Consider the following 25,353-nt stretch of genomic DNA (forward strand, 5'->3'; position numbering starts at 1 on the left):
AGCAAAAGCGAGCAGATTTCAGCGTCAGTCCTGCTAAGTGCAGAGCTGTGTGCTGCCTTTAAGGGAGGACTGGAAACTGGGAGATGATTTGCCTTCTGCTGGGCAGTAATTCAGGTGTGGGGTAGAAGAGCCTCCAGTGGCATTTGCAGCACAGGGTGGAGGGATTTGCCAGACAGCCTTGAACTTGAGCGTATTTAAAACCACCTGAAGGTGTGGATGTGAGATGGCTGATCTAAGGAGCAAGCTAGGCCTCAGGCTGCATCCAAGGCCAGCCAGCGTAAGCACGCTACAGGTATAACTCCAAGGCCTCGGAGGAGAGGATAGTAAACATGGGCTTGATTAAGGTAGTGGATGATTATACCAATTCTGGGCCATTCTGTTGCTAATTAATGCTTCCAAGTGCCTGGAGTATGCAGAACTTTTTGACAGAGTTGGCTCAGATGTATCTCCAAGAACGCTGAGAGCAAATATATGTCTTTCTTTGATCAAAGACCATTAACATTGCTTTCAGTTATATAAATAGCTCCCTGCTTCCCTTGAATTATCCAACCCAAAACTTAGATCTCTGACTATTCATCACTTGCTTGTGGCAAATCCTTTTCCAAGTGCAGCTTGCTAGGGGTTTTGTTTTGTTTTGTTTTGTTTTGCTTTGTCAAGTGTCCCATATGCAAATAAAGCAAATAAAAACTGTCAACATACAAATAAAAGAAATGTCATTTTCCACCTGTCACAAGAGATGCTCCTGCTGAGAGAGACAGAGTTAAGGCTGTCAACTGCTGTATCACTGCAGCACTGATAATGTCTTTCTCTGCAGGAACCTTCTTTGCAGGCTGTCATAGCAATAACATGTTTGGAGTTTATAATGATCAAGCATGTTTTCCTAGTTGTGGTTAATAGCTGTTTTTATGTGCAGTTATAAGTTGGGATTTTTCCTCTTTGATCTGTCTTCTGGAAAAATCATCTACAGCATTTCCTCTTTTCCCAGGTCACAATCCTGAGTATAGAAGGCAGTTTTGTGGTAGTGGGAAGCCACATGCTAGTGCTTTCAGGTCTAGATCCCTATGGATAAAGGTCAACATCATAAATCCTCCACTGTATTTGGATACTTAACATCCTTCTTTTTAGTTGTCACTGTAAAGTGGCCAGGGAAGAAGGACTGGTCTTACAGTCTTAGTCCTAACAGTCTTGCTGTGATAAGATTGAAGCCATCACGAGGGCTGTGTAATATCTACTCATGTTGTATCCACTCTAGATTTCAGGAACCCAATGTCTCCAACTCAGGAGAACTGAAATTTGTAAAATGAAGAGATGGGAAGCCCAGCTTCTGGTTTCACCAAAGCATGGGAGACACCCTGCATCACCGTATGCCCAAAAGAGTAGAGCGCTATGTGAGCACATCGTGTGTGCAGTAGCTGCAAAGAAGGGAGCTGGAGATGAGAGGAAGCACACTGCAGCCAGTCTGCAGAGCTGTCCTTCACTGTTGTGCACACATAGCCCTTGAACTTTAGGGAGTCTTCTTCAGTGAAAGGAACCTTCCACAGCAACCAGCCTGTAGAGTTGAAGAAGATCAGGAAGAAGTAGATGAGGCCTCCCTCAGACAACTGGAAGAAGCCTTATGTTCCCTCACGGGGAACTTTAACCACCCTGATATCTGCTGGAAGGGCAGCACAGTGGGGCACATGCAATCCAGGAGGTTTCAGGAGTGCATTGACGATAACTTCCTGACACAGGTCATCAAGGAACCAACAAGGGAAGATCTTCTGCTGGACCTCATAGTTACAAAGAAGGAAGGACTGGTTGGGGATGTGAAGGTCAGGGACAATGTTGGCAGCAGTGACCGACAGATGATGGAGTTCAGGATGCTGAGAGGAAAGAACAAGACAAATAGCAGGATCACAACCCTGGACTTCAGGAGAGCAGACTTTGACCTCTTCAGGGATCTGTGTGGAAGAATCACATGTTATGTGATCCTGGAGGGAAGAGAGGTGCAGAAAAACTAATTGATTTTCAGATTTTAGTAAGGCTTTTGATGCTGTCTACCATAACATTCCTGTAGCCAAACTGCTGAAGTCTGAATGGAGAGTCAGGGGGGACTGAAAACTGACTGCCTTACTGGCCTCAAAGGATTGTGATCAGCAGCACCAAGTTCAGCTGGAGGCCAGTCACTAGTGGAGTATGCCAGGGGTTTACACTGGAGCCAGGATCAATGAAAATCTTCATTAACAACTTGGATGATGGGGCAGAGTCCACCCTCAGCAAGTTTGTAGATGATACAGAATTGTGAGGAGTAATTGATAGACCAGATGTTTGTGCTCTCATAAATCATAGAATCATAGAACAGCCCAGGTTGGAAGGGACGTGAAAAGAGCATCTGGTCCAACCTTTCATGGGAAAGGGAGCCTAGAGGAGATTATCTAGCCTCCTGTCCAACGGTGTCTTGAAAATCTCCAGCAACAGGGACTCTACCATCTCCCTGAGCAGGTTGTTTCAGTGATTAAGAGAGACCTTGACAGGCTAGAGAAATGGGCTGAGTGTCTGGAAAGCAGCTTGAGAGAGAATGATGTGGAGGTCTTGTTGAATACCAAGGTAACTATGAGGCAGCAAAGAAAGGCACCATCATCCTGGGCTACATTAGGAGGAATGTAGGTGGCAGGTCAAGGGAGGTGATCCTTCCCCTCTGCAGCACTGGTGAGGACACATCTGGAATGCTGTGTCTGTTTCTGGGCTCCCCAGTGCAAGGAAGACATGGACTTTCTGGAACAAAGCCAGAGTAAGGCTGCAAAAATGATTAAGGAATTGGAGAATGTATAGGGAAGAGTTGAGAGATCTGAGGTTGTTCAGCCTAAAGAAGAGAAGCTCATGGAGGACCTTATCAATGTGTATAGATATCTGATGGGAGGGGGTAAAGAAGACAGAGCCAGACTCTTCTTGGTGCCATCCAGTGAAAAGACAAGAGGTGATAGCCACAAATTTAAATACAGGAAATTCCATTTAAACATAAGAAAAAATGTTCTTACTGTGAGGGTGATCACACGCTGTAACAAGTTACCACAGAGGTTGTGGAGCCTCCAGCCAGGAAGACTTTCAAAACCCATCTGGACATGACCCTGAGCAACCTGCTTTAGTTGACCCTAGCAGGGAGTTTGGACTAAAGGATCTCCACAGGTTTCTTCCAAACTCTTCCATTCAGTGATTCTGTTTATATTTTGTAGACTGTTTTTCAAGCTGTACTTTTCTTAGGACATATTGAATCCCCTTTAAATATTCATTTTTGTGTATGTGTGTGTGTACGTATTGTAGGTTTTTGAAGAAAGAAGAGCCCTGCTTGGAAAATGGGTAAACTTTTCTCTTTAAATATATATTTAAATGTAGGTAGATTTCTGAACTAATCAAGAGATTATTATAATGGGAATGTAAAGCCTATCTTATTTTGAAAAAAGAGTTAATTTCCTGATGTGAAAGTGAGCTGTAACTGCTCTACTTTTGAAGAAGGTAAAGGTGTGAATTCCCTCTGTGCCTGCATTCTGGAAGCTCTGAACTTGGGAAATCATATTCCATCATCATAATTATCTGAAACGGGATAAGAAACCTGGGAAAGGTCTGTGAAGTCTTCAAAGAGAAGACTAGATATTTAGGTATTGCCGTTGCCTGCTAGCAGGTCTTTGAAACCCGTAATAAATGACATGTTATCTACCAAATGCACGCATATGGCTCCTAATACTGTAATCATTGAGCACCTCACAATTTCTTACTGGCATTATCTTCACAGCTCCAACATGAGACAGGAAAGTGCTGTCACCCTGTTTCGCAGATGAAAAGATGAGGCACAGAAAGACATGAGATAGGATTTGTCTGCCTCAACCACAAGTGACAGCAAGTTAGGCATTCGGGATGGGGTTTCTCTAGCCAGGTGTGCATGTCTGAAACAGAATATTTAAGCCTGACTGGTCTGGTCATCACAGGGTCCTTGTAGAGTCAACAGAGAGAAAACGGTATTTCCAGAGGGTAATTCTTCTCACTTGATGTAGGATGAGAAATCAGCCCCCTGGAGATGCCTGTTTCTTTCCTTACCCTATAAAGGGAGTCATAGCTGGCTGCTTGAGAGGAATCCAACTCTGACTGACCTACCCAGGAAGCTGATGGCAGAGCATGCAATGACACCAGATTTGCTCTAGTCCTAAGATCACTCCATAAATATCGCACTGTGCTTTCTCTTTTATATGGCAAAATCCGTTTACGGGCCATTATGGGAAAGCAGCCGTTATCTGCTCAGTCTCCTTTGCAAACAAGAATGCAGACTCAGGGACTTTATTGCAATAAATGAGTGAATTCAGCTGCATGCATTAATGTGGCTCAGTAGTAGCTGTATGGTTGAGACCTGTGCACATCTTTTTAAATGGAACCAAAGAACCAGTTATGTGGTCACATATGATACACAAGCTAAACAGAAATATAGATATGATGCTCCTTATCAGCACTCTTTGATAAAGAGTATTTGCACAGTAACTTTATTTAAACTATGATGCATATTCTCTATGCTGTATAGGTCACTCACAGAAATTTTTTGCATATGCACTGGTCTTTACAGACAAGTATTTTGATTTTAAGCCCATAAGAATTATTAAACTTTATAGGAAATACGATTTCCATAACTTGTTGACATGCATTCATTTTCATACTAAGAAATTTCATGGACACCAAGAAAACAAAATAATTGAATGATTATTGTTCAAAAAAACACCTTTTAGCATGATAGTCAGTAACTGACAGACCTAAAAACTGTCTCTTGAAAATTGTTGGATGTTTTAAAATGCCCATGGGATATACTGGCAAAAGGGCAAAAATGTTTTCATTAGAAATCCCAGTGAAAGAGCCAAAATCTGGAAACAGCCTTCCTCCAAACACACAAGTGCTGGATCATCTTCTCAAAGGTTAAATTTCTGACCCTTCATATGACACTAGATCAGTAGCTCTCATCACATTTCTTCAGATCTAATTCTCCTTGCACTTCTGTCATCCGTCAAACCAATGAAAACAGGGCAGAAAGCACAAAACCTGCTTTTCACTCCCTTCAAAGCCTGTGGCATTATAATATGTGGTATGCAAAGCCTGGAGCACTCCCAGAGAAACTGTCAAGAAATCACAGTGCTCTGGGCAGGAGTTTTTACATTGATTCACATGACCTTCAGAAAGTGCTCCCGGGAAGCATGGACTAGATGAAACTGCTGAAGGGTGGGTTTGTACGGCTGGGAACCCATATTCAGTGTAGTTGTAAATGCTTTATTATGAATCTGGAAGGCTGAAGTCTGTCCTAAGTCCAGAACTGTTAAGCATTTTCAATAATATCTGGGTGATGGAATAGAAAGTACATACTCATCTGCAGATGATACCAGGCTTGGAAGGATTTAATGAACTTTGGAGATTAGAAATCAGAATGAAACGATCTGCAGTTTGATAAGGACAAGTGAAAAGTGATACATGTAAGAATGACATTTACAAAAACTGCAGATCTGAGAAAACCCAAGTATGCAGCAGTTCTGCATAAAAAATTGCTGGGAATTATGGTGGATCACAAACTGAATATCAGCTGACAGTGTCTTATAATTGTAGTAAAGAGAAATATCCCAAAGGGCTGTCTGTAAAGCAGAGCTATCCCCAGTTCTGGCCTCTGCATTTTGAGAAAGCTGGGGACCAGCTGGAGATACTTCTGAGAATGTGTCATATGTGAGAACGGCCTCAGGTCTAGAAAATAGGAAAACAATCCCTTTACTGTGGAGAAAAGATATGAGAACATCTTTCCAATGACACACAAAAGAGGAAGGGAATGATCCGATCTCTGTGTTTGCACTGGATAGGATGAGAAGGCTTGAACTGCAATGATGGAGACACAATTTAGACACCAGCAAAATCCAATGTTGCAGATAATTCGTTGCCGGAGTAGCTTGCCTGGGGGCTAGGGGTGGAATCTCCATCGCTGGAGTCTTTTGAGAAGAGGTTAGACAAACACTTGTCAGGAATCATTTAGGTAGAGTGGATCCTGCCTTGCAGCAGGAGATGAACTAGCTCAGTGCTTCTCAACCTTTTTACAGCAAAGGACCATCCAACATTTTGGGAAAGCAGAGCAGGTTGCCTTGTGTGGCATCGCCACAGTGGTTTTCCTTTACAGCCAAATAAAGATTAGATTAAACTTTGGATGGTCATTGCTTATTTTATTCTTCCTGATTTTATTTACATGCATTCAGAGACTATGTGAATTTTCATTTAGTTATTTTTTTTCGATTCTGGCAGAGAACATCTTTGATCTCTCCCAGGCTCTTGTGGTCCATATGACACTGGTTGAGAAATGATGAACAAGCTGGCCTGAGGGATTTTATTTCTCTGTTTCTGCGCTCCTGGGCAGCTCCAAAGGGCATGGGACTGGCTGTGCTGTCACCTGCAGTATCCAAGACACACGATGGGGCCCTCTACATTTTTTTGTCTGTCTCAGATTGCGCTCAGCTCCACAAAGTATTATTGCTGCAGAGTGGAAGCAGTGGTGGTGTGTAGTGGCAGCCATGTATGAGTATTTGCAGGCTTTGATCCTGCTGGAGGCATTTGCAATGAAATTTCCTTCACACCAACTCCTTTACCCAAATACTATCCAGATACCTATAAAAGAGAAATTATGTTGCTGTCTTTCAGTTGAAACCCTTTTGATGGTTAAACCGTGAAAGGGTTAACATTTCTTTCTTAATTTTTCTATTTTATTCTAGTTTCTTTTATTCTGTATTGCACCCAGGGCAGATGCCTTGACGTGCTGCTTCAGCCTCCCTTTCTGCTGTGTTCTGCAAGCCAAAAATTCCTCCCATTAATTTAAAAAACATAAAAGCATTTTGCTCTACCTTAATGCACAGTGCTATCATGCTGACACTCAGGTTAATAAGTTGACAATGAAGCTGGGGCTGAACTTGTAGATTAAGACACCTAAGCTTCAGTGTCTCTGGGTGATCTGAGTGTCTCAGCCTCCATTATAGCCAAATGAGATGTAGACAAGTCAGGGGAGCCCAGACAGTGATTCAGCTCACCCTGTGGGCTACATCTTCTGCTAGTAATTTATACAGCAAATCTGAGCGTACCCAGGCACTGGAACTTGCTCATCCACACTATGAAATTGTTAGCACGCTCCCTGGCATGATTTTGGCCTGGGCCCGTAGCACTCTTCCAGACATTGTTCAGACACAATTTAGACATTAGCCAGGGCCAGGAACCATGCCAAATTCGCAGTTTGGATCCAGTTTGGATCGCAGTTTGAAGGGTGAGAGTATGATAGTGGGGACATATGCATTATCTACCTCTTAGTCTCATTATCTACCTCTCATATCATGGCAGATACGATGCAGGACTTGCAGAGAACTGTCACCCTTGGAGTGGCAGCTTTAGACTTTGCAGGATACCCCACAAGACTGGTGTTTGAGCAGCTGAACCCCAGCCCTACTCACCACAGACCCCCACCTACAGACAATTCTTTACCCAGGAGCTGACCCCATGCTCGGTGCCAAGCTGCAGGAGCAATGGCTCCTCTGCTCAGGGGTGCTTCTTATCACCAGGCTGCCAGCTTGCCTTCCTCAGCAGTCTTCTCAAGAGTCTCCTCTTGCAAAATTTCAGGTTTAGTTGTTTAACTACAGCGCTGAAAGCAAAAAGGAAGAGGGGCTAGTTGCTAATTGCTGGCATGGAGCTGCTTGGCAGCAGAGATGTTTGGGATTTCATTGGGTGGATTAGTGTATTTTACGGATATCAGGTGCCTATCTGTTTCATCCCTTCTCTGCTCACCCAGGTCACAGGTCTCCAGCAAATCCCTTCATCAGGACCAGGAGAAGATGTGTGGGGAGGGAGGGGAAAATTTCTTCTCCCTAAGTGAATCATCTCCATCTACTTGCAAGCAATTCAGCAAAAGAGCCTTGTTGACTAGCGAATTCAGTCTTACATTTGCAGAGCACGGGGATGCCTGCGTGTGATTGTAACCCTGTGAACTCATGTCGATATGCTGGTTTGGAGATGAGGATTGTGTCCCATTTCAGTGGCTAGTTCGAGTCAGTAAAACAACCTGTCTCTCACAGAGGAGAGGGGCCTCTTTAGGTTAAGCGGCAGAGCCTCTGTACTTTGGCACTGAGGTCCTGGGCTCTCCCCTTACTGTCAGCCTGCCTTATTTGTGTGTGTGCACTCATGGATTAATTGTAAACTGATCGCAGAAGCCAGGACTGAGCACTGTGCATTGCCAGCATAGCCTTATGTCATACAGTCCCTGGGGAGACATTGTTTGCCAGGGCTCGGGGAAAGGCACAGAAAAAGGAAAAAGTGTTCCTAGCTGTGGAGAGAGAAGGTGCAGCACCTTGAAAAGGGGAATCCAGTCCAACTGGTTGGGTTGCTGTAATCACATGCAAGGGGAGGAACTGGGGAGAAAGGCAGCTGAATGTAGGATGGGGACGTGCTTGTTAATACTGGAAAAGAGACAAATTACGCCTGCTTAACTACTTGGCTGCTGCTGAATGCAGTGGAGAAGAAGCTGCGTGTTCCCATGCTCCTGACTGTGTGGCGCTGATTTAAATGGAGTTTCCTTTGCAGAGTAAGCACAGGCTGAGGATGCTGGAAGGAACTGCTTTATTGCAAAACTCGTGGCAGAATGGGAAGAGTTAAAAAGGAGCAAATATTCTGTCTTCTTGAAAAAGAAGCTGGATTTGCTTTGATTAGTTCACTTAATCTCTTGGTGTGGAGGAGAGTAAGTCAGTTCCCCCTTGTGTCTGGAACTTCTATAGGAGAAATTTATTTTTGCACTTTGGTGATTGCGGATTGTTTTAATGAGAAGAGGATGTAGCTGTGATCGTGAATGGGGTGTGCAGCAGAAGCTTTCCCCCTTCACCGTGTGACAGAGAAAGCCTTTAATATCATGTTGAGGGTGAGAAGGGGCTGGGCAGAACCTGCTCTGTCCCCCTCTGGTACACCTTTGATTTTATGCTCAGGGAACATGTTTCTAAGCCCCAAATCCAAAGGTCCTGCTTCAGTTTTTCATTAGTACTCTGCTAAATGTCATTATAGGTGGAAGTTATATGCAAAACAGGGATGGGAGGAAAAGGGTGTATTCCTTAATTCCCTGCCTGTGTCTGAAAAGGGATGGACATTTGGGAGCTTTCTTGTTTTTGTTGGCTTTTTGTTTCTGGGATCCCAGGAATGCCAATTCCACTCTTTCTTCCAGCTGACCTTCCTGAAGGTCTTGCAGAGGTGTTTGCAAGAAGGAGAAGAGATATTTAATTCTTAGAGTTCATCCTCCAATAGTGGAATTAAATACAGCCAAGCAAAAATAAAGAAACAAAGAGTTCTTTAAAATTATCTGGAAAAAAATTGCTTCTTAATTACCTTTCATCTGCACAGTATATTTTCAACTGTTATTCTGCCACTCCTCCACTTGACCATAGATTTTTTCGGGGAGAAACAGAGAAAAAAAAAAAAAATGAATTTCTAGTCTGTTTTGTTCTGAAAGGGAAAGGAAGGGACATTGGACATTAAACCATTTACCCACAATAACAAAATAAATACTGGAAGAAATGCATGGTTTTTCTTATTATTTTTAATTTTTGGAGTTCACATTTAAATAAGGACTTCAAATGTCCCTGAGGTTAAATGCAAAATATGAATGTGCTGTGATTTGACCTGTGGAGAGCAAGTTGTCAGCTGTGGAAAGCTGGCGTCAGGGAACAGTCCCGTGAAAGCAGGGTGCATGTTTTTGGGGTGGCCAACGCGTGAGAAAGAAACCAACGGGGAAAAGCAGCATTCCCCAAACAGGGGAATTCCCCAAACAGTTCAGAAAGAAGGTGAGTTTGGGTCGAGGCTGCTCGTGCTGTGCTAGGAAGGAGGATGAAGCGGGACTTCTCCGAAGTCTGTATTCCTCCTCTGGAAATCCATCTTTAAGCGTGCCGGCAGTTCCCGCCGGGGGATTCCTGCTGCTCCTGCCTGCAGCCACTGCCGTGGTCCTCTGACATTTCCTCCCTCCTGGCACTCTGCGCTGCCCTCGAAGCCAGGACTGCTCTTGCAGGTTTTGAGACAGATTGCACAGATTGTGGCGATGAGGTCAGTCTCCTCCCAGGAGATTCCTGCTGACAGGGCCCTTTCCATCCTCTGCTATCAACCCAAGTTAAACACCAGCCACCGCCACCGTTGCTCCCACCCTGTTTACACAGCTCTGCCCCACTCTGCTCAATGCAGAGTTGTTGCCATCGTAGCAAAGCGATAACATGCTTGTGTGGTTACCTAAGTGCTCATTTCTTCCCACAACTGTTTTAATCCACCTCTTTAGATACCTGCCATAAGCGTAGAAATGCTGTGAAAAATCTTTGTTACTGTACTGCCAGATCTGTGCAGCAGATTTTCTTTGTGATACGTGGGCAGCTGGTTTAGTTTCTCTTTGCTCCACTTCTCTGTAGTGGGGGTTTCTCTCCTATGCAGTGGGATTGTGAGAATAAATACTTTACAAATTGTGAGGCACTCAAATATTGCAGTAGTGAGGGCCATAGAAGTGTCAGGATAGATGAGGAATCAGCGGTGAACTCATAATAATTTGGGACTTGATCCTGTAAACACACATCCGAGTCTCCTCCTTTCCATGAGTGACGCCAAGTCTCGGAGCTGGTCCCAGGAGCAAAGAGTCTTGTGAGCATGAGTGTGTCCTGGACTAGGCCATCCTGGATCCTTTGAGGATTATAAATCATATGTTTTGTGGCTTCAGAGTTTCTTTTAATGTAGCCTCTCCATTTGTTCCCAGTTCCTACGTGCTTTGGTCTTGAGTGAGTCACCAGAAGCTGCTGCTTATGCACTTTCCCTTGCCTTAAATGTATGATTTATTTTAAGAAGCTGACTCTCCGGTTCCTCAGAACCTGAAACTCCTTTTTTCAGTTTGACAAGTGGACAGATGGTCAGAGGCGGAAGATCCTGGTGGACCTGTTGGAACGCTGCTCCCCGTCACAGCAGAAATTCTGTGCCAAGCAGCTACAGGATCGAGTCCCCACCGAGGCTCTAGATTTTACCACGAGGCTTCCTAGAGTCCTGTCTTTATACATCTTTTCCTTCCTGGATCCACGGAGCCTCTGTCGATGTGCACAGGTAAAAAAGCCAACACGTACCTAAGGTTCAGAAAGTCCAGTCAAGCTAGTTAAAAAAAAAAGAAACAGCACTAATTTTCCGCAAAGACATACCAGTGCTGTTCTTCATAATGCAAGGATGTCTTCTGACTTGGCAGCCCGGTGCCAAATGCTTAGTGACGCTTGTATGAGACTGGATGCAACACTTCCACAGATCCTAAATTAAGCCAGATTGTCTAAGATTTACAAAAGGGAAGAGTAATTTTAGGTGCTCAGCTCTAAGGCATTTAAAATGTGGCACTTCACAAGACTGAAGCTTCCCAAGAAGGATGCCTGGTACTTTCTGAAAATCATGTTCTTTTAAAGTACCTTGCACTGTGTGCAGAATCAATAATTGCTTTGAAAAGTATCAGCTTGTGCTAGTTGCAAAGAACTGCACATGAGGCTTTATGAAAACCAGATCCTTTAAAATGCTTGGGGGTAAAATGTTGGTTGTGGAGAAGCAGAGAAGCTACAGATGTGCTTTTGAGCACAACGGCCAGGGCTTCAGTATTTTGAGCACAGTCTGAGCTAATAGTCCAAAAATATGTTTGCATGAGATAAAGTGCTGTGAGGTGATGCCCACAGTAGTTCTGAATTAATAAGTTCAGATATTGGTGACATTACTACTGCACTAACATAGTACTCTATGTCATACAACGAATTTATCAAAATCTCAGCTTGTTTAAAGCTTGCTCTAGTGCCTTTCCCCAGCATTCCCTGTTTTATGTGGATGCAACTCACACTATTCATTCACAGGCAGGGAGAAGACAGATTAGGAAATTACTTCCTTAGAAAGATAGGTTTTTACAGTGCTACTTGTGTCATATCATTGGACAGCTGCTATTAGAAGCATGGCAGTGCCAATAGATGATGTTTGTCCTTAAGCTGGAACAAGCGTTGCATGCAAGGTGACTGTGTGATGGAGTGTAACAGCAGAACGAGTAAGGAGAAAATGTTCAGAACAGGTCTGTCAGACTTGGGGAGTTTATTGATGCTGTTTTGTCAGTGGAAACAGAGGGTTTATTCCAACTACTGTACACTTACTGAGTAGAAGTGCAGGAAGTTGCCCCAAACAGGCTGAAAACTTGCCCTTTGGCCAGTGATTTTTGGAATATTTTACCCTGCACTGGAGATCAGCTGACACTCAGGCACTGAGTATGTCATGCTGATCTTGAATGGTTTAATCAAAGGTTTGAAAGGAGCATAAAGAGTGCTGAAGAATTGTACTAGTTCAAAGACATAGAGGAATTACATGCACAGCAAAGAACTCTCTAGCTGCAATCTTGGATTCTTGAAACCCCAAGGTGTTCAACTTACTGGGCATTCACAGGTGAGCTGGTACTGGAAGTACCTGTCTGAACTGGATCAGCTCTGGATGCTGAAATGCCTGCGTTTTGGCTGGTACATCAACTTCTCTCCAACCCCCTTTGAGCAAGGAATCTGGAAGAAACATTACATTGAGATGGTGAAAGAGCTGCATGTCACCAGACCAAAGGTACATACCAACCTACCACCACCAGAGATGTTCAGGGCCAGTGGGAAAAGTGGGCTGGTCAGGTGTCTAACCCCTTTTCCTCTTTATCTTTCTGTAATCTCCCACTAATAAAATGGAAATACATAATTTTAAATTAGAATCTAAACTCTTGTGGTGCCATGCGCTCTAGTTTCCCGTCATCCATCCTGGTAGATGGGAAGTGAGAATCTCACCAGTTAAGCGGAAGCAACCACCAACGTCTCTGCTATACTTTCAGGGTGCTCTGGAGAAATCCTCTAAATTTCCCTCTCCGGCACTCAAGGCTGTTCCCTTCTCTTTTTCCCCCAGTTTATAGAGCATATGATAGTTTGTCTCAATTTGATAAGCAGAGATTGGTATTGAGCATCACCTCTGCTGACATTTCAGAGACAGTTTACCTGATGGAAAGGAAAAAAGCACCCATTATGCCTATTAAAGCCCTTGGTGTTGCCTCTTTCTTTCTTTCTTCTTCAAAGCTGGCAGGGCCATTCTGGGGAGGTGGAACATTACTCAGCAGCCATTGCTTTCTCCTGAGATTCATTGATGCCATGCCTGGTTTACAGGGCTGTGAGGGTGGGATTCTTCTGCCCTCAATTCAAAACTCAGCCCTCTAACTTTAACCAAACTCCCCCACAGACTTTCTCTGTATTCAATACAGAGAAGCCAATGCATGTCAAAAGCAGCTCAGCTTATCTTAGTACATATTTTGGTACATGGGTGATGACATGCACTGTCAGGATGACTATTACTGTCCACTGACCATAATGGAGCCTGGAAAGACCAATTTTGAGTTAATACCCAATTCTTAGAAGTCTAAAGTTAGGCAAAATAAACCTCATTTTCATTATAGGCTAAAGTTTATTTTCTTCTTTTGTTAGACTCCTTCAAAGGATGAGTTTGTAGTTATTGATGTGCAACCGGTAAGAAGCAACGTCCCAGAGGCAAAACTTTCTGTGCCAGGAAGGAGGACAAATAAGGAGAAAAAAGTGCTCCCACCATGGCGTTCATCAGACAGGCATCCTACAGACACCATCCGATTCAACTACCTCGACAACTTCGATCCCATCGAGCAGGCTAGGCAGGCGTAAGAGCTTGATCTCTTCTCTTTTGCTTTTTCTGTGACATAGGGTATGTCTGTGTCCTTTACAAGCTCACACTGCCTGGGCTCCACACTGCCTGGAAGCCTTGTAAGTTCAGCAACCTGGTTTCAAACCCACTTTGCTGCTCTTTCGGCTTTTCTGGGATTGATCTCGGTCCAGTTGTAGTTGCAGCTGCACTACTTTGTGTCCTTTCAGCGCAGGCACAACTTGTTAGTGGCTGCTTATAAAATAGTCTGTGACTCCTGGGGATGTTACACAGCTGTAATGAAAGAATCAGGACAAGAATTTGTTCAAGAGGTTTTAAATAAAGCTGCAAGGTTGAGAGGAATCTGCGGCTTTTGCACAGAAGAGGAAGATTGAATTAATTGTGATGAAATATAATTCTATCACTTCAAGGATCTTCTGGCTGAAAATAGATTTTGATGACTGAATGGGGATGCAGGCATAAGAGTATGTATGTACTATAGAACATTTAAGTAATGAATAGCATTTGTATCTTCACTGCCTGGTATAGACTGCCTAGAAGCATCACTCTTGGGCTCCCAGGATTATCTGGTCAGCAACTGGCAAAGGAAAGGCATTTCCACCCCAAAGTATAGTTTTGCCCATTGACTTGTGTTAGGACTGCCCCATATTTTCCTTTGGCACATCTAGCATCAGATATTTTCAGAATCTTAGATCTGTGGTCAAATTTCTGTGCCTCAGTAGGAACAATAGCAAGGAGGCTGCAGTAGTCACCTGTGTGCAGTGTTTGGCCCATTTCTCGTTTAAGTCTCTGTTAATACCACCTCTCATTTTTCATGGGCTCACAGCAGTTACCTTAATTCAGCTGATGTGCAATAATTTGTGAAACTGGTAATACTGTCATTAATCTGAGCCTGGTGAACAGGTAATGGATTAGATTGACCGCTGCCTAGTTCCTGTGCGAGTCCCTGTGCACAGACTCCTACCCAACCAAATGGGACGAGAGAAGGAGATTCCTCTTCACTGTGCCAAGAAAAACCTTGGGAACCAATTGAGCCACAATGAAAGTGTCCAGATTGTACTTTAAGTAAATAACTGATAGAGCTGAGACTAGCCCTGTGCACAGGAACAATCAACCCATGAATTACCCCAGCCGAGTGATTATTTGGCTAAGCAGTTGTGCACTCACGTAGGCTCTTTCTTAATGTGATTAACTTTGCTGGACCCACCGCTCCTCCGGGGTGTTCCACAAAGTTCCCAGTGTCTGAGCAAAAGCCTTTTATGAATCATTTTTTTAATCCGCGTCCCCTAGTCCTAGGATACCGCACTACTTCAAAGAGCTTTCCAGTTTCCACCTCACCCTCTTTCTGTGGTATGTTTCCAAACTCTAGCACCATTTTCGGTAGAGTAATTTGAGGCTTTTCACGAAATATTTTGACAAAATGCCTCTTGTTGCAAATGGATGTCCTGATATTATTTTTCAGTTGTGCTAAAAGTTTCTATGTAGCAGCTCCCAAAGGTTTCTGCAAGGTTTAGGGTTCCCTTGTGCTGGCCATGACCCAGTGTCAAAAGTGGGACAAGCCTTGCTTGAGGAGTTTAGAAGTTGCTTGTTCCAGAATTGAGCTGTAGATCCAGCTGACAAGCAGATGCAAATGATGCTGAGTTACTAATGATACAGTAAGCACACTGACTGTTTTCTTCTCCTAAGTGAGATTTGAGCCTCTATCCATTTGTGCAATGGAGAATATTTTAGTGCCAAGTGTTCTAGCAAATCTGGCATTTATCCATAATTATAGAGGATTATTGCAAGGAAAGAAATGAATTCTATGAGATTTGCTTGTTTATCAAGGATCTCCCTTTAATATCACTTAAGCTGAAAGTAATTGCTAGTGTATAGTCCCATCTGTAATGATTATTCAGCAACACAGGTGTGCCATTTCAGGTGCTGACCCAGCTTCACGTAACAATATTCTGGTTCTTCTTTCTGTGGACACGTTGCCAACACAGTCCCTGCTGCAGCCCCTTCCTAGAGGTCTTCCCCATAGCAGCCTTCCAGTACCTAAACAGGGCCTACAAGAAAGCTGGAGGGGGACTTTTTACAAGGACAGGTAGTGATAGGACAAGGGGTAATGGCTTTAAACTGGAAGAGGGGATATTTAGGTTAGATCTAAGGCAGAAATTGTTCCCTGTGCGGGGGGTGAGGCGCTGGCCCAGGGTGCCCAGAGCAGCTGTGGGTGCCCCCTTCCTGGAAGGGTTCAAGGCCAGGTTGGACGGGGCTGGGAGCCCCCTGGGCTGGGGGAAGGGGGCCCTGCCCGGGGCAGGGGGGGGCACTGGGGGGGCTTTAAGGTCCTTTTCAACCCAAACCGGTCTGTGATTCTATGATTCTATTAAGTTCTCCTGCTAAGTTTCTCTACTGCATCCTCCATCCTTTGCTTCTAGGCAGCGCCTGGGGATGGCATCTTCAGCACTTCACCTGGCTCCCTGCCTGCAGCAGGAGCAGCCAGGCACCACCTTTCACGCTCGAGTGTTCCTTAAGTGCCGGCTTTCGGTGGAGGTGGCAGCTAAGGGGTGGCTTGGCCAAGTGTAGGTTGCCTGTCAGCAGCAGCAAAATGGCAAAGTGGTCAGAGTGCCCCGCTGCAATGCCAGGCATTGTTTTGGATGGCTGATGAAGGCCATGCTCAGCCAACTGTGAGTGCCTAGTCGGATGAGTTAGGAGTCTCTCATGAATGCTATGCAAGATGATCTACTTCACTGCAGCCTACAGGCTCAGGCAGACCCTGCCTGACCAGTGTAAAGGGCTGTAAAGTAGATCAGAGAACCAAGATAAAAATCTCTGACCCCCCAGGCTGTGCTAGGTATAGTTATTCTTCAGATTAGATGAATTCTTGGAGCTCAAGGGCATAACAACCGCTCTTCATGTAAAATGAATGTCAGAAGTAATGAAATCTATGTAAAATGAGACTCCTAAAACAATAGGAGTGATTTCCCCAAAACCAGGGTTTTGCAAAGGTAGTCTGGGAGAAGAAGTGGGTTTTGCTGCAGTCAGAATGCATATAGAAAGGAACGAGTATTTTCTTGAGGTCATGTGCATGTGTGAAAAGATGGAGCAGAACCTGCAGAAAAGGAGCAGAAAGCCAAAGTGGTGGCTGAGAGAGAAGGACTAGAAAGAGCATTTGCAGGCCAGCAGGTTGACTGGAAAGCTGAGAGCCAGCAAACCATTCTTTCCATTTGAGTTCTGCAGTGCTGAGGAAAACAGGACTTGTGGAACATTCTTTGTGAATAAACAGGATGACATCAAAGGAATACTTGACGCCATCATCAAAGCTTCGTGTGAGACTCGTCACTGGCTACTTCTTTGAATCAAAGTTAATCTGCCTAATGTCAAGTTAAATTTTGCAGAATTTAAGAGGTAACAAAAAAATGGGTCTTCCTAGCTCTTGGACCTGGCTAAAAATCTCCTCTGAGCTGGACTTCAACCTACACTGGTGTCCTGGGTTGAGTGAGTGGTGAAGTTTTTTTGGTGGCAGGGGAGGGGGCTATCGGGGCGGCCCCCTGTGAGAAGCTTCTCAAAGCTCCCCCAGCTCCACATCAGCTCCACATCTGTTTGGGAAATTGAGCCAATCGGCTGCGCCTCTGCGATAACGTATTTAAGAAGGGACGTGGTGACGGGCAGTGGGACTGGTGAGGAGGAGTTGCTGCAGCTGCATGAACACCAAGGTCAGTGGAGGAACGGAGGAAGAAAGGAGGGGGGAGGTGTGCTGGAGCAGAGACCGCCCTGTATCCTGTGGTGAGATGGCAGGGCAGCCCCCCCTGCCACCCATGAAGATCTACGGTGGAGCAGACATTGATTTATGGCCTGTTGCTCCTGCTCAGATGATCAAGGTTCTGTGCCCGAAGAAGGCCGGGGTCTCATGGGAAAAGGCAGCCCCACTGCTGTAATTCAGTGCTGGGAGGATTGCAGCATGCGGGGGAGTCCCACGCCGGAGCAGCTCGGGAAGGGCTGCAGCCGTGGGAGGGAATCCAGTCGGAGGGAGTTAGTGACCCATGACGGAGCAGTGTGGGGAACGCTGCGGCCCGTGGGAGGAATTCAAGTCGGACAAAGTTTGTGGAGGACTGTCTCCTTTGAGAGGGGGACCACAAAGGAGCAGGAGGAACAAGTTTCGGACACTCCCCTCACCGAAGACGAAGGAAGTGGCAGCACTGACTGCACCCCCCATTCCCTGCCCCTGCGCCACTGGGGGAGGAGGTAGAGATATCAGGAGCAGAGCTGAGCCCGGGAAGAAGGGAGGGGTGGGGGGAAGGTGTTCTCAAGATGTGGCAATGCTTCTCACTGTCTTACTCTGTTATGTGGTGTTAGTGTCTGTAATAAATGTATGTTCTTTTTTTTCTTCCCCTAACGAGTCTGCCTTTTGCTCGTGATCATAAAAGGGGGATTTTTCCCCATCCCAGTCCTATCTTGAACCCCAAGCCTGGCTCTCTGTCCCTTCTTATTGCTGGAGGGGAAGGGAGAGAAAGCTGCTGCATGGTGGTTGGCTGCCAATCAAGCCTAAACCACAACAACTGGCGTTCTGATCCATAGAGGTGAGAACTCTCTTGTTCATCATAACAGAGCATCTTCTCTGCACCTGAAATATTGTCATTTCAGTGGCAGCATTGTCATCTGTTTCTTTGTTGGCCTTTTCAGAAGAGTCATTAGCTACATGCTCCCTTCCACAGCAGTATCAAAATTACACTGCTGTGAAATCATAGCAGAGAATTTATCCTTGCTTAGCCCAAAAAAGTGAAACATGGGAAGTGTAACAATCTACAGTCAATTCTCAGTTACGCAGGGGAGCAGAGGTGAAGGGAGTCCTAAAAGAGAACAAAACATGCTTCGGGCTGTGAGACTGTAATTGGGTATTTACCTTTGAAAAACAAATAAATAAATTTCTATAGAGCAATTGGGTGAGGGTTTGGCCTGGACAGTGCTGGTGCTTCCTGTCACTGGGGAGAAGAACCATAACACTGTGCCACAGCTGGGTAGTGCCCCCAAAATGGCAGAATGGTGTTAATTTGCAATCTGGATTATAATTGAGACTTAACTGTTTTTATTTTTCTGATGGATGTTTTTGCTGCTTGCTCAGAAAGGCATGAGCTCGTACTATAAAAACCAAATGTCACCCAAGAGCCTCAGTGACAAACATCACTGCAGCATGAAGGAGATGGGACAGAGATCCCTGAGTACGTTCACTGCGAGGTTATTTGGTTTAGACGGGATAGTGTGGGAAAAGCTTCACAGTCACTGAGCGGTGAAATTAAGAATAGCAATGATCAGATGCGTAGTCGAGGGAGTAGTGAGGCAACAGGGAAGTGATACAGGCAGGGGTTGAATTACAAATTGCCTGGAAGGGGTTATCAAAATCCCTCTGTAGAATTATAGCTGTGACTTTTGGTGTTGCTGCATGTATGTGTGCAATTTATCGTAAGGGTGATTTCTGGTAGGTCTGGTTTGTTTTCTGCCTGAATTGTCCAGGTAGCTTTTTGTTTATATACAAACAAAACAGAGACCAGCAAGGATGGATTTGTCTCTTTGGGCACAAAGCAATATTGCAAAGGTGAAGTGCAAGATTTTCATCTCAAGTGTGGAACCAAGTCAGCAAATTTTTCTCTGGGACTCTGATCTGCCTTAAAAGGTCCAGGAGGGATGTTTCTTTCAGTCCATGTATGTACAGTTCTGCTGGAAGGCATCTGGTGTTTGTGCTGCATGTTGCCAATAAATCAAAAGATCTGCCTCCCACTTCATCATGAATAATAAACTCCAATTCTAGCCTAGCGCTGGACCCCCGCCAAGATTGCATCCTTGTGCCTCAAGAAAGAGCCCTGCTACTCCTCATGACAACAGCTCAGCCAAAACGCAAGCTCCTTCCCCCCTCAACCAGCTCGGGCTTCTGGAAGCCAGCACTAATTCAGTTAGATAATTTATGGACATAGGCGGGCTCTAAAAACAGTTGCATATTGTACTGGAGTGTTTACCCAACGAGAAAATAATTACTTTCAGTAATTGTTCTGTCAGCAGCCTGGGCCCAGTTTCTGACAAAAAGGAGCTCGCTTGCGTGAGAAGGGCACGGTGTTTCACTGTCCTTCCGAATTCTAACGCTCGTCTCTTGCTTTTCATGTTTCTGAATAGTCAGCTCCGTACTCTCTGCTGTTAGGTTTGTGGGAATTAAAAATGTTCCTTATGGGAGGAAAGCGGGGTGGGAAACACCGAGTCCAGCACTGGGAGTGAGAGACCTGCCGTCCTCCTCTCGGCTTTGATGCCCTTTTCCTCTGCAGCCTTGAGAAACTCCTCACTGCTTACATTTTCCTGACCTCAAAGTGAGATCATGGTGGTGACCTGCTGCAGGGGGATGCTCTGACACCATGAGCATGGACACTAGAATACAGCAGTAGATGTTCATATCTTAATTTACAACCACAGGGCGAGGTCTTCATTCTCTCCAAAGATCATAGAATCATTCAGGTTGGAAAAGACCTTTAAGATCATCGAGTCCAACCATAAACCTCACACTGCCAAGCCCACCAAGATGACCAGTTCATTGCCCATAGCAATATTTTGGATTGAATTTTCTCTCTCGATTGTTTGTGAAGTGTTTATAAACAGATGGCAGTTTTCCTCAGTTTGCTATTTGAAATAATGTCTGACTTGTCTTATGGTTCTTGATCTGCAGCTGGTCTGGGGTGAGTGAATACCAGATACATGCTGGTGTTGGCTGCTTTTGAGGACGTGTGTGTTATGTGTTGTGGCTCTGTTTCTTTATAGGATAAATGTTGCTTTTAGAGTCTGTTTCCACCCTTTATATTCATTAATTTGTATTCATACTGTGCTTTTTAGCATGCCTTCCAGGAGCCCAGAGACGCTGGTGACGGAGCTGGGAGACACCCTCAGAAAGCACACGGAGTTGCTGCTTTAAAGTCACTAGTTCTGTATTGCAGAATTTGAACGTAGAAGGGGAATGAACACCTTCAGAGTGTGTGTGTCTATGAACCGGCCTGAGTTCTTAAAAAAAATTCCTCATAGTATTAATGTTTCTCCTGCTATTGGAAAAATAGGACAACTGGCCATATTCCAATGCACTTCACTTAATTTTCACACTCTGGAATATTCCTGTTCTTCCAGTTAATTGTATTGACTTTAATAATAGCTGCATATAAATTTATACATTCATATACATACACATACACATATATAAGAAGAAGTATTTGGCAATGACAACAGTTAATAAATACCTTGTTGGAGGGGCAGTCCTCTGCCCTTATTTATGTTACAAGTGACATGGACTTCACTGAAAATTCTCAAATTGACTTAGCTAAACGCGCCTTTCTGCAAATTCCCCTAAGCTGAGGTACATGTTATGTGGATTTAGCTTCAATCAGCAAGTCTCGAGCTCAGGGCATGTGTTTGAGTGCTATAAAGTTATCATAGCTTAAAAAATAGCAAGTTGCCACCCTCCTCTGAGCCATGGTATCTGATTGTGTGCTCCTGGTCTGCCCCAGGTGCAAGATAAAATGTATTATCTTAAACCGTGTCTTTTCGGGTGGCAATATCATAAGGGATTTTCTTTTTCTCAACCCCAGGGAACCAACTCCATAGCACTTGTTAATACTATTCTGTTCTACTCTGCAGGAGAAAGAAAGGAGGAGGGGAGACCCCGGACCTTAGCCGGCAGGCAGCTGAGAAAAAAAAGAGAGCGGGTCATGGATCTAATAAGCTCCAGAAGGCAAAATCACTGGCAAGTATCACCGTCTTGTAATTATATCGTTATGCCCAGGAACGTTTTAGCTCAGGGCTTTTACTTAACTTAGGTAACTGTGAAGCTTTGCTCCTGCTGTAAGTAGGCTGCCAGGCACATTCGCTGCCTCTCCCCGAGGGATGTATCTGGGCAGAAGGAGGACACAAAGCACCCCATGTGTGGCTGCGCCGGGGGCAATCTCTCACTGCAGCCGAGACACAGTCCATCTGCCTGCAGTGGGAAAAGGACAGCAACTGTCTGTAACAGTGACCTTGTTATCTGTGTCCCGACGGTATGCTTCCATGCTTTACAAAGCACTGGATCAATTCTCTTAACGACACTTGCATCTCTTCCCAAAGCTTCATTTCTGTGCTCACAACTTTTGATCATTGCAATGTGATGTTAGTTTATTCTCTGTTCATTGCGCTGACCCTGAGCAAACAGCCCCAAGGTCTTAATACTGAGGATTCATTGTGCTCATCGCTGGTAAAATAGGGCATCCCCACATGAAAGGAGTCTAGGGAAGTCAGGCTTCCAGAAAAAATCATGGGTCTAAGCTTTTGTAGATATGGCAACAAATAACTGCCAGAAGAAGGATGTGCTCACAAGCGTATTGGGGATTTTTGCAGACCTGGAAGCATGTTTTCTAAGCGATGAAAGCCAGGGAATGCATGTGAGTTGAGCTAAAGAAGTTTACATGAAAGAGGGGTATTGTCTCCCGAGATTGGGAGGCATTCTCCTGACCCAAATACAGCCTGTTTACAAGGAAATAGATTCAGTCAGTGTTAAAGAACAGAAAATATAATTCAAGTTATTCACCCTGCGTCTTACAATTTCCATTCTCCAGTGGCTTTCCTTAGATCAGAACGCCCTTACACGGTTTCATTCCACCACGTCTTCCCATTTCAAATTTAAAGCTTTTTTTGTCATCAGTTCAGAAATGAAATAATCTTAGTTCAGGGTAAAAAGAGGTGAATTTGATTTTCTTCCCCCAGATTTTAGGGAAGTTATGTGTTCTTCGAAGTTACTTAACCTGCAACCCCCAATCAGCAAGGCGCGAGCACCTGGTCTGACTCCCACCATAAAGTCCAAACTCTCCTGCACGTCCGCGGGAGTTTTCGCCACAAATCGCGGCAGTACAGGGTTGAACCGTGTGTATGTGTGTGTCACCTTCTGTTGGTTGCTCACAGTTTAAAAGGGTCATTATGATTCCTTTAGCAAATAGTCACCTGAAAGCATTTAGCTGACACAAAATGCTCGTAGGCAAATGTCTGGGGGAGCACGCAGAGTTAGTGGGTTCTGAATTCTCATCCCACAAAAAGTCCTGGGAAGAGTCTTAAAGCCACTGCCTGCCGCCAAGGCCTGACAAGTCCAGCATTCCCCCTTGGTCCCTCCTAAGCAGTTAGGACAGCCTAACCCAGGGGTAAGTGTCCTGAAACCCACGGGGTTACCCCTTGGTGACACCAGCCCAGAACAGAGCCCCGTGCCTTTGTGCTACGCAGTCTTGGTAGTACTGTCTTCTATTTGTGTTAAAAATCTGGGGTAGCCTGTGTTGCTGTGTCGCTCTTTCCTAGACCTTTCTGTTGAAAATAGGCTTGTATTTCTCTTGAGTTTAGAGTTGTCCAAATTCCAATAGAAGAGCTGTGTTTCTTATTCTCTGAAGTATAAGCCTGCTGTTACGCTGGCCATTTATGACTACAACACTACATGACAATAAAGATTAGGTTACGGTAGACTGATGCATAGAAAAAGAATATATATATAACTCACTAGGAATAATCCAAAATTAATTTCAATTTATTATTAAGCTAGCATTGGGAAACCTTGCTGAAATGAAGACCTGTGAAAAGACTCTTATTTAATCAAGTCCAAGTAAAGAGGCTTAATGCTGAAATCTTTTAGTAAATCCTTAGAATAAGAATAGGCTGTAATGAAAGAATAAATGCCCCAAGCAAGCAAACATCAAGTCAAATTAAAATGTAGCTCTTAAATAATCAGTGATCCAAGTGTAAAAAATAGGTGAGAATAAAGTATATTACAGCCAACAATGAAGATGTGAAAAGGGCTATTATATGGAGCTCCAAGCTCAGGAGGCTGAACAACAGCACACCAAAAATAGAAGAAACACATAATTAAGGTGATGACCTGCGTCCTGGAATTACATCCACTGGCTCCACATTTGCATGTGGTGAATCAGTTCTCCTCCTAGTGAACTTGTGAGGTTTTGGAGTTTATTAGTACTCATGAAAACAGTGGCATCAAATGTGACCAGGCTCACCCTTAATTTAGAATAAATTAAAGTGAATTAGCTAAATTACAATAAATAGTAAATTACAATAAATTAAGTTAATTAGGTCTCTGAATGATGGGCCAAGTTCTTTCTTATTAATGCTCGTACAACACCCATGTCTCTATGGTGGGAATACCCACTCTATCTTTATCCAGGGACATGCCTTACTCTAAGGATGTGTGTAGTTTCAGTGTTAACCATCTCTTTAAGCACTCGGCTGGATCAAGGCTTTATGGCTCATCTATACCACCTTGGTGCTCGCATTGCCTTCAGCAGCTACCGTCCCAGTATTTTATAAAGAAAAGTGAAGAATGCAGCGGTTTCAGTGACTTCTCTGAGCTTTCACCAGGCTGGGCATGGAAATCAGATCTCTGTTTTGGGCCACTCCTGTTCACTCCGCCATGGAGCTGCGCTGCCCTGCCGTGATTTCTGAGCCCTGGCCCTACAGGTCCCTTCGCGGGCGTCCCGGCTGCCACATCAGTCTCCTTTAGACAAGCCCTTGAGGACTTCCAAGGAGGAGCCTGCTGCAGCCTCTCAGCAAACGAGGCAGCCTCATGTCCAAATGTCAAAATTCCCGGAGACTTTATTAGGAGGGTACAATGTGATTGATGCTTTTGACAGCTTTGCAAATGACTGCAATGTCAGCAATTAGGGGCTGGTTTTGCCTTTCAGGCTTTCTGCTTGTTTCTGTTTGAGAGGCCGCTCCACCCGCACAGCTGTTCCTGAATTACTGACTTATTTTTAGTACTTACTAAATAACATCTTTTTGACAGGATCAGTCATTCTTGCCTCACTGCCTATATCCTAAGGTAATAAGATTGCAGCATTTGAAGTCAGGAATAAATTTTCTTATGACATACTGACAGGGAACCGATGTTTTGAGTATGAATCGCATTTATGTTCTGTGTAGGTGTAGCCCATGTGAAGATCTCAGTGCTAGGACACAGTCCTGTCCAGTGTATATTTATATATTATTTTGAATTTTATTTATTCATACAAGAAATCCTGTAGAACTTCATGGGACTGCTCCTGAAAGTGAAAATAACTCAGTATAATGTTTGCATATTCAAACTCAGTTTATATATGTCACTCTAATTTTAAAAGTATAGCCTGCTTCTAATACTCTATGCCTATCTGTCCCTCTGAGCTCTAAAACTGAACCATGACCACCACAGGAGCTGAAAAACAAGGAATAGTCAGATCTGTGCTGCGACTACTACTGCCTCTATGGTATTGTGCTTTCCTCTCTAGGACAAAAAAGGCACCTGTTTTTATCACACTATCTCTGTCACACCTGAAGTACTGCTAAGATCCTGGACCACTTTCACCAGCTGTATAATCTCTGGCCTCTCTTTAGGTTGATATTCAGCACTTGCTGGATTGCTCATTTATAACTAGGCAATTAGGCGTGAAGCACCATATATCTGCCACTGCTGCCAGCTGAAATAATGGAAAAGGGAAACAGGCAGGCAGGAATTGCAGCAGCATTGATTTTTCTGCACAACCATTTTACTATGGACACCAGTTTCACACAAGACTATATGACTACATTGCTTTTTAATGAGTT

The 25,353-nt window shown here is 44.3% G+C and overlaps 1 protein-coding gene across 3 annotated transcripts in view; it reads left to right on the forward strand.

Annotated features, from left to right (window-relative positions):
- Window positions 1–25,353, forward strand: part of FBXO16 (F-box protein 16) — a 40,094-nt gene that overhangs the window by 9,175 nt on the left and 5,566 nt on the right. For all 3 annotated transcript variants that reach the window (XM_032997593.2, XM_032997594.2, XM_032997595.2), the window contains 5 exons: window positions 3,301–3,336; window positions 10,924–11,130; window positions 12,481–12,645; window positions 13,542–13,747; window positions 21,391–21,496. In XM_032997593.2, coding sequence (XP_032853484.2) covers window positions 3,301–3,336; window positions 10,924–11,130; window positions 12,481–12,645; window positions 13,542–13,747; window positions 21,391–21,496 — 720 coding nt within the window. The remainder of the gene's footprint in view (window positions 1–3,300; window positions 3,337–10,923; window positions 11,131–12,480; window positions 12,646–13,541; window positions 13,748–21,390; window positions 21,497–25,353) is intronic.

This window comes from Tyto alba, unplaced genomic scaffold (assembly GCF_018691265.1).
Source record: "Tyto alba isolate M040663 unplaced genomic scaffold, T.alba_DEE_v4.0 Super-Scaffold_40, whole genome shotgun sequence".
NCBI classification, from domain to species: domain Eukaryota; kingdom Metazoa; phylum Chordata; class Aves; order Strigiformes; family Tytonidae; genus Tyto; species Tyto alba.